Source organism: Microtus pennsylvanicus, chromosome 2, assembly GCF_037038515.1.
Source record: "Microtus pennsylvanicus isolate mMicPen1 chromosome 2, mMicPen1.hap1, whole genome shotgun sequence".
NCBI lineage: Eukaryota > Metazoa > Chordata > Mammalia > Rodentia > Cricetidae > Microtus > Microtus pennsylvanicus.
Window position 1 is genome coordinate 6,453,614 of NC_134580.1, and position 12,858 is coordinate 6,466,471.

A 12,858-nucleotide genomic window follows, 5' to 3' on the forward strand; every position below is an offset into this window, starting at 1 on the left:
TTACACACTTTGTTAATTCCTTTAAAAGGAAAAATACAAAATGTTAGAATAATAGATGAAATTCCTGGCAAGGGGCATCTGTACATGTGTGATGAACTCACACAGACACATATACATACATAAACTTAAATAAAATCAGAGAAATTAACAACAGCAGCAGAAGAATTGGTTTTAACAGGGGCCCTATCTAATTCCTAATAACTGGAAATAAGGAGGATAGAACGGTAATATATATATTAGACAGTGCTATGGGAGAACAGCAAAATCTAAAATGTGGAATGAGAACGATTGCCTGCATCCTTCAGCAAATACAGTGTAAAATTAAAGAAAAGTTAAGAGTCACATTGATGAGATGAAATGTGTTGTCACCTGAGAACCCTAATTTGAATGAATCAACTCTAGAAATTTATGGGATAGCTGGAAAAATTTAAACACTAGATAGTTGATATTATTAAGGGCTTAAAAATATTTAGGTGTTGTAGCTGGATACTTTCAGTTGGGATTTGCTTTGGAATGACACATCGTGGGTGCTCTGTGGTGGTGGGAGCTCAGTAGGTCTGTTGGAACAAGTGGATGTGAGTTTCCAGGTAAATGATCATAAAAAACAGTTTATCACACAATTCTTTGCTATCTTCGTATGTATTTAAATTTTTCTGTAAGTTAAAACTATTTGCATCCTTTGGGCAGTATTTAAAGGTCATACAATGAAGCATTGGTTGAAGGGATGGAATAAAAAGAATGATTTTGAGGAATATATTATGAGGTAATCAGTTACATTTGGCAACTAGTTTTGCATTTAGTAACATATTAGTAATCCAGGGCTGAGAGGTGTATAAATCTATGGTCTGGGGTCTGTGTAAAGGAGAAAGGAAGCAGCATCTCGAGGAGGTGCAGTGCAGGGTGATGATACTGGAAGGTTTGCTTTTGGACAGACGTGCTTAAGATTGCTAGGTAGAGTGATATCAATTTAGTCAGAACCTTCAGGAAGAGGGAGATTGCCTGGGAATGTGTAAAAGAGGGGGGGGGGTATCCTGAGAGGAGCAGAGAAAGAGGAGTCGTTCAGAATTCTGAGAGAGAAGGTGAAAGAGGGACGGAAGTAATGTATTTTAGGAACAGGAAGCTTCCAGGAGGGTATGGATGCAGTGATACTCTCATAGGGACTCATCTAGTAGAAAAGCTTGGTGGTGCTGCTCTCTCTCCCCCTTATCTTTTTCCTCTCTTTTATTTTCTTTTCTTCCTTGAAGTCACAGACTCCCTCTGTAGCCCAAGGTGCCTTTGATCTTCCAGTCTTTCTGCCTTGTCACTTGAGTGTTAGGTTCTGAGTCTGAGACACTGCTTTGTCTGTTTCTTCCAGATTTTGAAGACTGAAGGCCTTTGGGGGTGGGGGGTTGGCATCTGATGGGGTAGGAGTAGAAGAAACATGCTCACAATATGCAAAGTTATTTTATTTAACATTGTTTAAATGTTTTAAACAGTTACTAAAACTTGTTAAGCATTTAAGAACTATACTGTAGTATCATGTCCCTTTAGTGAATTAATAGATCATGTTAAATTTGCATTGATTAGGCCTGGTGGTGGTGCACGCCTTTAATCCCAGCACTCGGGAGGCAGAGAAGGGTGAATCTCTGTGAGTTTGAGGCCAGCCTGGTCTACAGAGCAGAGTGAGTTCCAGGAAAGGCTCCAAAGTTACAAAGAAGCCCTGTCTCAAAAAAAGAAAAGGAAGAAAGAAAAAGAAGAATTGTATTGATTAGGTGGAGAGCTATGATTAGAAACAAAGCTCTTATTTCACATTTGGTTGGCCTTCATTCCCTTGGTGCTCTTAGCCCAAGTAGAGAACACATACTTTAGTTTTGTATGCTTTTTCAGTATATCTGTTAGTTTTGTTTTTATGAAATATTATCAATTTACACAAAAATTGTGGAACTAAAGTTTTCAATACTTTGAATACTATACTTTGGATCTGGGGAGCCTATCCTAAAGTCTGTTTGCACGGTGACTGTGCAAGTGTAGATGTTTGTATTAGTTAAGGTTCTCTAAAAGAACGGAACCTCAAGAATGAATGAATGAATGAATGGATCTATCTATAGGGGATTTATTAGAAAAGTTTACAGGATTTTTCCAGATAGTTCAACAATAGCTGTCTACCAACAGAAGGTTTAAGAATCCAGCAGTTGAGGGAAAAAAAGAACCCAGTAGCTGTTCAGTCCACAAGGCTGGATGTCTCAGTTGGTCTTCAGTAGCCGCTGGAATCCTGAAGAAGTAACTTCTTATGCTAGTGAGAGTGAGAGCAAGCACCTTTCTTCTGTGCCCTTTTAAAGACTACCAGCAGATGCTGTTGTCCAGATTACAGGTGTATCATTCCCCCTCAAAGATCCAGATAACACATGGGTCTACCCATTTCAAATGGTTTACCTAAGAATCTCTCACAGATGTGCCCAGCCATTTGGCTTTTAGTTAATTCCAGATGTGGTCAAGTTGACAACTGAGAATAGCCATCACAAGGTTCTTTGACATAAAAGCAAAATATGATCATTAAATATCTTAAAAAAATATCTTACTTTCTGGGATGTTAAAAAGTTACTTAGATTTCTGTTTTTAAAACAGCTTTTTGATTTTTAATTGTGTTCCTTTTGTTCCAAGTTCGTATAAGTAGGATTTGCTGTAAAAAAAAAAATGAAATAGGCAGAAACCTGCTGTTCCCCATTATTGTCCATCACCACTTAAGTGTTGGTGTCCCCTGTGGGCTCAACACGGACACACATGGCACTGTGAGCACTTCCTGTGGCAGAGAGGTGCCTGGCAGAAGGGAGACAGTCTTTAGACAGGAGTCTTGTAATTTTTCCCCTCTAAGTACAGAACTGTGAGTGAGAATTTGCTTCATATGGAGAAAACAAAACAGACAAAACCCCTCGAGGCTGAAAGGGATGAGTCAGCCTTTTAGGGATGCTTCTCCCGAAGTTGCTGACCTCTGACCAGACGCTTATGCAGCCCCACTTGAAATTTCACTCATTTTTCATATGACAGTTGGAGCTCGGTTGCCAGAAGGGGCTGTGAGAATGCTGCTGCCTCCAGAGCAGCATTCGCCCACACTGGCTGCCACTCCACTGCCTGTTGACTCATTCCCACAGCTCTATATAGAGCTCGGCTCTTAAACACGATGTTCTTGGAGTGAGAAAGAAAGGGAGTTTTTTTTTTCCTTCCACAGAACCTCCCTACCTCAAATCTGCATTGCCTTTTCTTTTGTGCCTTGCCCTCTTTGTGAAACTGTTCTTTTAAAAGGTCTCCTAGTGTTTCCCTTTATCACTTGTTTGACTTTGTAAGCATTAAGGCATTTACTGGGCCAAGATTGCCCTAGTATGTTCCGCCAGAAAGAGTCAGAAATTGTAGATAACAACCCAACAGCTTTTTGGTTTTTAGGTATCTATTAAAAATCCATCAAATGGTCCAGAAGCATCCTAATACCATCTTATTGTGAATATCAGTTATAAAAACACTGCATAAGGGAATAAATTACCTTTTAATTTTGGGCAAATGAAATAATTCCTATCTGTAATTTAAAAAGAGGTTAGGTTCTCCCTAGAGAAAGCAAAATGCCTGTGACTCAGAAGGGTCGCTCCGTGTAGTAGGAAAAGACTGAGGCTTATGTGGGAACGGACACTTTCCCACGTATCCTTACATCCAGCATGATCTTGGAGTGGTGTAGGGAAGCTATCTGTGGTGCCCTGTCTATTCACAACTAGCATGTACCTCATTGACAGTGAGGGACTCTTCAGGAGGACCGGCAGATATGAGACGCAGATTCCACTCTGGAATGTGTTCTATGGCTTTTAGAAACATATTTTAATTGGAGAGGGGTGGGGAAACAGTTGAACTGTAGTTAAATAGTCAGCTTCCTTGGCTATTGCCTATAAATACCACATAAGAAAGGCTGTTGGGGTTCTCAGCAAAGTTATGTGGCATATGTATTTATTTGTATATATATGTTGTGTGTGAGATCCCCGAATGTTTCTTCTGTGGGGTTGAGTTTGGATTGTGTTTGTTTTGTTGTTCTAAATTGCATTAACCCCAGAGTTCCTTCTCATAGGGTTTTGAATAACCATTTGTAAAAGAGAGAGGAAAGCAGTTTGTTCTGTCTTCCGAAGTCTTTCTGTGCTCCTCCCCTCCCCCTAGAGAGGACAGGAGGGGAGGAGCCACTGCTCTAACCACGAACTTCAGGTCTTCTCTGGATCGCTGGGCTTCCTGTCTGCAGTCACTCAACTCTGGGCCATCTTGACTTGCCTGAAGGGTGGAGAATTGGTGTCTTCTCAGAGAAGGGGAGAGAGTTCTCACGTTCTCCTGTGGGCACAGGCATGAGACTGAGTTTGTAAAGCTCGCTGTGGCCTTTCTAGACTTTTTCTGTGACTTGGACTTTTTGTGTTTGTGAGCTGTTTCCGTGAGGACTCCGTCATGACTCTGCTGGAGCCTGAGATGCTGATGATGGCTGTGCAGTCAGGTAATTCCCTTATTTCCTGCAAAGCTCATTTGCCACAGGCGTCTGTAGAATGGTTGAGCACATTTGTGCTAGCATTGGGCTGAGATGGAAGCTGAAACACACATCATTCAGCAGACATTTCATTTTCAAGTTTTTATGGTTTTTAAAATTCTTTTCTATTGTGTGTTTCAGTTTTTCAGACATAGCTTTGAATTATGTGCTAACCGATCTGAAGAGCACACAGCCAGGGGACCTACTTGCTTTTCTTTAACCATTTTATCACCGTCTTTGGCACTGCTTTAGTGAAGGGTGATTGAATTGCTTTTGACGCTTTATATAGTGTGTCTTTAGTCACAAACCGACTCTTTTTATGTCACTGTGAAAGCATCTGACGCTTTCCTCCGCCGTTCTTCTCTTCTGTGTCACAGCCTCTCCACTTCATCTTTACAGCGTCTGGGAACGCTCTTGGTAAAGCACAAGACTGAGTTAAGCGGCAGAGATAGGGAAGCAGTTAACAGAAGGAATGCAGGATATTTTAAATTCTATCTCTAAAAATAATTTTTCAATTCAAAGCTTCTCTTAAAACTCTTAAAAATTCCAGATAGTTTGTAATGGTTTCTTTTACTTTTGGTGTTTTTAAAACTTGTAAGTCAGATATCTAAAAATAGAAATGTTCCCTTTCTTATTTTTAGACTTCTACTAAAATGTAATCTGTAGTGTTTTCAGAAAGATTCATACAAGTGGCATTTGCACCCTCTACTCCGTCCCCTGGCCCCATGCAGAAAATGAAACTCTGTCTCTGGCATGACTGGTCTCTGTCCTCCTAGGGAGTGCTTAGGTAGTGTGTTGTCAGGGCCAGATACACATCAGCTGAGGACGGAGCAGATGCCATCAACTTATGCCGTGGACAGGAAAGGCCAAGGAAGAAGGATCCAAGCTATTCTCTTCTTTCTGGTTTACAAACACAGCCATAATGAGTCATTTATCAGATGAATTTTTCTGTCCTTGTGTGCTATGCCTTTCAGGTTGCCTTTTTCCCCCCTCCCACAGATCTCTGGAGCTTTGTGTTCTAAACAAATAGTGTGCTTATCTGAGTGTTTCCCATCTGTCTTTGATGAGGTATCTCAGTAGCTCCTGGTTAAACTGACTCGATTTTTCCCATCTGTATTCCAGTTTCCTGCTGTGTGTGGGCAAGTGTGTATTTTACTTTAAGGGGCAGATTTTAATATTTGAACATTCCGTCTCAAACAGTGACATCTCATAGTGCAGGTTAAAGTTTTCGTCCCCTAAGATAATTTCAGTATTCCTATCCCTAAAAGGGAAAGAAAGGACTGTTCTCTGTAGTTTCTTGTCTAAGAGTAGGTTTTCCTACAGCATATGTTGGACAGGACTGGTCACCCATCTGTCAGACCAGCTACTTCATAAAACTTTCAGAGGACAACAGTATGTAAGACAAGTGTGGACGGAATTGACAGGGCTGTTGGGTACAGGTAGGACGAGAAGTCTGCCGCGGAGATGATAGATGTGGACTTGGTCTTTTTGTTGTATTCATGTAAACTGGGTTACTTAAAGCTAGAAAATATTCAGAAACATTTAATATTAGCCTCCACAGATGGGTTCATGAAACTTCCCTGTTTTGTTTCGGAGTGCCACGGCACAAGCCCGTTACAGCAGTAGTGCAGCAGCCATTATGGTGGGAAGTGAAGAGTCTGCTATGGATGGCAGTAAGAAATGATTCTTATTAAAAGCCAAGAAATATGTTAACCTGTACCTTCATGAGTATATGCTTCCTGGGAGAAATACTTTTTATACTGTAAAGTAACTAAACCCTTCAGGTGGGATTGAAGATGCTAAGTTTTAAGGTGCTGGATATAGTTCGGGGTTCACGGTGCTCAGCAGGAGTTTTTTTTTTGTTTTTTTTTTTTTTTGTTTTTTTTTTGGTTTTTCGAGACAGGGTTTCTCTGTGGTTTTGGAGCCTGTCCTGGAACTAGCTCTTGTAGACCAGGTTGGTCTCGAACTCACAGAGATCCGCCTGCCTCTGCCTTCTAAGTGCTGGGATTAAGGCGTGCGCCACCACTGCCCAGCTCAGCAGGAGTTTTTACCCAGTACTTGGCGCTCTGAGGTTTTGGCAGGGCATCCTCAAGTGTTTATGAGGGTTTAACTCCTTTATACTGCTGGAGGTTTCAAGCTGTTTTGGATCCAGTTGGGTGCTGCCCTTCTGTGTCACAGTTGGATCACCGTCCCTCCTGCCCTTCCTGCAGTGCCATCTTCACAGTGCACACCAGTGTCCCTGCATGTGGCTTCCTAATTAGACCATTAGGTTCTCTGAAAAACGGTTTATTTTTAATAAAGCGTGTGTGTGTGTGTGTGTGTGTGTGTGTGTGTGTGTGTGTGTGTGTGTATGTGAATGTGAATGCAGGTGCACTAAGAGGCCAGAGCTGGAGTTAAGGTAGTTGTGTGCTGCCTAACATCGTTCTCCAGCCCTTACTTGCTTCTTAAGAGCAAACCACTCATCTGTATGTGGACTCCTATTGGTGGCACATGGTAGACACTAATTTATCTTTTTAAGGATGGTGGGATTTTGTTTGACTTAATTCTCATTAATAAACATAATTCTTTAAATTAAGATTTTATAAAAGTATTTTGTAATCTCTTCTTCCATAAATAAGTGAATCTAGTGGCCATTATCCTTTATTTTAGCCAGACATCATCCAGGGCTTCATGGCTTTCAGAGTTGATGTTCTTTGCCCCCGAGTTTGTAGTGTGCCCTGTGATGAAGTGTGTTGTTAGATAGATCTCAGTGTTCCAGTCAAACCACGGCTAGAGTTCATGTCACTGCCGTGGGAATCTGTCTGGATTGTCACAGTTAGAAAATGATTTGAAGTGGACATTGTAGAATTTCTGAAGCTGGCCCTAGGGGAGTAACATAGGGCTACGGCAGTGGTGGGTGTCTCTCTGAATAGAGTATGCTAGGACTCAGGCCTGACAGAATGTGTGTGTGACCCCCGAGCTGGCAGCCCTCTGCCTTTTCCTAGCCAGTACCATCTGTAAGTCATTCCTCCAGAACAGTGTGATAGACTTCCTTGATAGAGTGTATTAGGATGATGACTCCACAGTCTGCTTTGGACCCATGATACATGCCTGACCATGTTGGGCTACAGCTAAGGGGTTAGTTGGCCTGTTTTCCCCCTGTTGTTTGAGCACATATGTGTGTACCCCAGGCCTCACACTTGTCTGTGCATAGGATACCGCTGGTCATTGTGGCTGCTTTAGGAAAAGAGGATGATAAAAGACCAGGAGCCCAAAGTAGAAGAGACTTTGTGTTTCACAAAGCAATTGAGTGTTCTTTTGAGCTTATTCTGGGACTAGGCTGTAAATGCAAAAGGATATATAGGTATATAAAGGTATTAGGTATATAAACTTGGACACAAACCCATAGTCCTACTGCTCAACCTAAGAAGCAGAGCATTGCTTATGTAAGTGCACTCATGGAATTCCTTTCAGATCATTTGTTTTACACCAGTACCATATTGCCTATTCAAAATATCCATTAATTAGAAGTTTCCTCTCCATTCATTAGTTAACTTCCTTATCCTTGATATCTATGTACTCAATTCCTAAATATTCCTTTGACTTCTTTTTCCTTGATCATGGCAGTTTGCCCCTGAACTATTCGTTTTAAAACAATGTGCAGAATAGGGGAATGACAGTCATTTAAAGGAGGGCTGGGAAAGAATGGCAAAGTGCAAGAGACAGACTAAGCAGATTAAGTCCCACACATTTTAGAAGCATGGTACTCTGTTCGGAACTCCTGATACTCAGAAGTATAGAGAGCTGATCAAAAACCTCAGAGCCTTCAGCCTTATATCACCTACTTTAGATCTCTGAGTGGTGGAATCATTGTGGACTTGGAAACAATCTGGTTTCCAGGGGCAGTGGTGGGGCGCACCTTTAATCCCAGCACTCAGGCGGCATAGTCAGGTGGATAGTTCGAGGCCAGCCTGAGCAAGTTTCAGGACGGTTAGGGCTACACAGAGAAACCCTGTCTTGATCCCCCCACCCCCCCAAAAAAACACCTTGGTTTCTGAGGAATTAGAGTTTGAATGACACCATAGGTATTTCCTTGTCTTCTTTTTCTTTTGAAAAGAGGAAATTGGCCTTTGAGGTTAGTTTATCTACTGAAGTCATATAATTAATTTATGATAGTTTATGGCAGAGATGTGAGGATTGTGCCCTCACTCTCTTGCCAGTGAAGGTATTTAAAAAGAGATGCCAGAGATCTATAGTCTATAAGGCTAGATGTGACTGTCCCCCCACCCCAAATGGTGCCTCTCCTTGGATTAAGAGAGAAGATAAAAGCAGGGCGGGTTGATATGCACATTTAATGCCAGCACTGGGGAGCCCGGGGCAGATGGATCTCTGGAAGTTTGAGGCCAGCCTGGTCCAGACAGTAAGTTCCAGGACAGCCAGGGCTATGTAGAGAGATCCTGTTACAAGAGAAGAAAGGAGGGAGGAAGAAAAGAAGAAGATTTAAAAACTGGTGTCTGGGTATCTACTTCTCTCCCCTAGGAAGTAAGGTCTGAATACCACAGACCTGCCTTTTTCTACCTACCTGCGTCCTGCTGTCTTCTCTGGCCTGGGTGATGATCTCATTAGACAGGTAGCAGACAGACAGCTCTTGTGCCCTCTTCTCTGACTCACTGGTTTATCTGGGCCCTCACAGAGTTAAGATCCAGATCAAAGGAATTCCAATTCTTCTTTTACTTATTTTTCTCCCTCTTTCTGTTTCTCTTTGGATGAAGCAGACTGTCAAGACTCTGAACCATGTTTTAACCTTGTTAAAACAGTGCCAAATTAAACAAAGATGAGGCTTATACAGTTTTACTTTTTTTGGAGCCTCACTTTTATGATTACCACATGTATTGTTTTTTAAATTTTTCTTTTAAATAACAAAAATACTAAAGGCTCTGAGATACCCTCAGTGCTCAAAACCCAACTTTCTTTGCTTTGTACTTTTTGTTGTTGGTGGTGGTGGTGGTGGTTTTCCAGGACAGGGTTTCTCTTTAACTTTGGTGCCTGTCCTGGAACTCACTCTGTAGACCAGTCTAGCCTCAAACTCACAGAGATCTGCCTGCCTGTGCCTCCCAAGTGCTGGGATTAAAGGTGTGTGCCACCACCACCTGGCTGCCTTGTACTTGTTAAAGCTAAAAGGCAGTGTTGCACTGAGCTCGTAATGCCACGGTCTGGAGCCCTGCTTCATGTTATGCAAAGTCACTAAGTGGGTGGTAGCAGCAGAGTGAGCACAGAAGGGCTGTACAGGGAAATTAGACTGAAAAGAGATGCAGTAGTGAAAATGTATGTACCATAATATGTAGTTCTCGTGTACATTACTTAATCACCATAACTCTGCTTCACATATGCCGAGGAAACCTGAAGCTCAAAAGCATGAAGACACATAATAAGAGATGGAACATGTCTACATTCTAGTGGTTTAAACAGATAGATTACCGCCATTTTGAAGGCCAGGGGAAGAGGTTTCCCAAGTTAACTTCTAGCCAGGCTACATATACTGTGCCAGGCCCACCTGACTACAGTGTAAGACCTTTCCAGAAGTGTTGGCAAGATGGCTTAGTGGGTAAGGGCACCAGCCATCAGGCCTGATGACTTGAGTTTGGTCTCTGGGACCCACAAGTTGTCCTTTGTCCCTCACATGTATGTTTTCATACTAAGTAAATAAAATGTAATTAAAAAAACTCCAGTAAAAACAATCCTCAAATCCAAATAGTTTAGGTCTTTATTTCCTTGCATGATCCACTTAAAGTCAGATGCTGTCCTCTCAGGCCTGCTGGTGGCTCTTGTCTTCACTGTGCTGAAGCCCTCGTAGAGCACTGCCCATCCTCAAGAACTCTGGCTGCGCGCCTCCCTCGCTCATCTGCACAACCGTGCTGGCTTCTTTGCTACCCCGATGCGTCTGCCCTGTGCTGAGTCTCTTATAGTCATCCTTCCTAAGTGGAACACTTCCTCCTTCTGCATGACTTCCTCACCCCTGCATTCTTTGCTTAAGCATGAATTTCTCAGTTAGCCATTCTCTGGCCAGAATTGTAGAATCGTGCATCATTTTCCTTACCTCGTTTATCATTGGACAGATTCATGACTGACTAGTTTCTTGATGGAGCTGTCTCTCAGAATGTAAGTGCCACCAAATGGGGGATTGGCCTGTGTATGTGACTCTTGGATATAGTTGGAGTATGATAATTTTCTAATGATCATAAAAAATTGCAATGTATTTTAGACTAGTATGTTCTTCAGAATGTGACTTTTTGTGAAGTGTACAAAGTAATTGGTTTCATTATCACAGTTTCATACGGTATCAAAATACGTACTTTACTCTTATCGCCCACCCCTCATCCCCCACTCCTGTGCCTCTGTTTCCTTCCTCCCCCAGATAGCTTCACTTCTGCTTCCATGCCATATATGTGCATGCATATGTTAAATCTAGTTTCTACATGTAAAGGAATCACGATCCCCCTCCCATTTACCGTTCTCCCCTTCCCTTTGGAGTACTTCATCTGCCCATCTAGGTTCTGCATGACAGAAACTGGAGTTTCTTTTGGAGTCTGGGTTATTTTTCTTAGCATAGTGATAACCTAATCTATCTGTTTACCTGGTAATGATACAATTTTGCTTTGTATGTGTGTGAGAGAGAGGTGTTTGTATGTACAAAGGCAAAGGTTGGCAGCAGGTGTCTTCCTTTCTTGCTTTCCATCTTTTTCTTTTTTCTTTGAGACAGGGTTTCCCTGTGTAGCTCTGGCTGTCCTGGAACTCGCTTTTTAAACCAGGCTGGCCTCGAGCTCACAGAGAGAGATCCACCTCCCTCTACCTCCTGAGTGCAGGAATTAAAGGTGTGCACCACCACTGCCCGGCTGCTTTCCACTTTTTTTTTTTATCTCTCTCACTAAAGCTGGAGCTCACTTGTTCAGCTAGACTAGCTGGCCAGAGAGCTTCTAGGGAGTCTCCTGTCTCTGCTTCGCCATCACTAGGGTTATAGTTGTATATCACCATGCCCAGCTTTTTACGTGGGCTGGTCTCTAAAGGTCCCTTTGCTTGCATGGCAAACATTTTACCAGCTGAGCCACCTCAATCCAATTTGATTGTCCTTTACAGCTGAATAAAACACCTATGTTGTATATGTAAGTGTAATCACGTTTCTTACCTAATTACCTGTTGATGGACATCTAGGCTGCTGTGAATGTCAAGTATGCCTTTAAAGCAGTGGTGTGATTCTCAGTCAGTGACTTGTGACCCCTTAGGGCTCACATATCAGATACCCTGCATATCAGATATTTATGTTACGATTCATAACAGTAACAAAATTTCAGTTATGAACTAGCAACGAAATAGTTTTATGGTTGGGGGTCACCACAACATGAGGAGCTGTTTTAAAAGTGTCGCAGTATTAGGAAGGTTGAGAACCACTGCTTTAAATCATTGTGTGATAGGCCCAGTTGAGACTACAAAGTAGTCCAGTGGCTTTCAGGGTGTGGTTGAGGACCCTTTGATATCCTGAACTCTCTCAAATGGAGCAAGATGGAAATGTTTATATGGTCTAAAATCGTTGGTCTTTTTAACTGTTGTGGTCTCATGAGTGTACAGTTTATTTTCCTAAAGCTCCATGATGGAGTTTATCAACAAATGAATGCTGAATTAAATGTGAAAAGTTTTCTTTTACATGCTAGCAAGATGAAATATTGATAGATATAACCCACATAACGAAAGCTCTTTGAAGTCCCCAGTAACTAGAAAAGGGAGAAAGAATCTTACCCCCAGGAAGTTCTGAGAAGTGAAAGTCTGAAGCACAGGCTGGAGCTGCAGTGTGCAGTGCTTGTCTTTTGAGTGTGCAGCCCTAGACTCATAGTTCAATCCCCAGCACTTAGAGAGGCGGGGAGGAAGTAGTGGTGGCTAGGTTTCTGACTCTGCTGCCTTTTAAGTCTGTGGCAGTAGCATTACTTGATTTCTCTTCCTGTAGCTCGACTTCTAACTGGTTTTAATAATAAAAACCCAGAGTCAGATATTGAGGTAAATGCTAAAAGATCAGAGAAGTAAAGGAGCCAGCCACTAGAGAGACTTTTTTACTTCTGCTGAATACTCAGACCAAAGGGGGCAAGATCCTGTCTCCATGAATTCTCAGACCGAATGCTATGAGCTTCTGTCTCCTCTCGCTTTACATTCCTCTCTCCTCCCAGCCATATCATTTCCCATCTCCACCTCCCTAGTGCTGTCATTAAAGATGTGAGCTACCACCGCCTGACTTTGTTTCTCTTTTAGACTGGGTCAACTGTAGCCCAGAGTGGCCTTGAACTCAAAAGTTCCATCTGCCCTTGTGCTGG

At 42.2% G+C, this 12,858-nt stretch overlaps 1 protein-coding gene across 5 annotated transcripts in view; it reads left to right on the forward strand.

The window, feature by feature from the left end:
- The window catches only part of Mrtfa (myocardin related transcription factor A), a 173,050-nt gene that overhangs the window by 75,189 nt on the left and 85,003 nt on the right, over positions 1 to 12,858 (forward strand). The window contains exon 1 of one of the 5 annotated variants that reach the window (XM_075959818.1): positions 4,152 to 4,492. The exons of 3 other annotated variants lie outside the window; for them this stretch is intronic. In XM_075959818.1, the coding sequence (XP_075815933.1) occupies positions 4,447 to 4,492 (46 nt within the window). In that variant the 5' untranslated portion in view covers positions 4,152 to 4,446. Of the gene's footprint in view, positions 1 to 4,151; positions 4,493 to 12,858 lie in introns of those variants that run through there. One more of the 5 variants, XM_075959817.1, reaches the window with a different exon arrangement.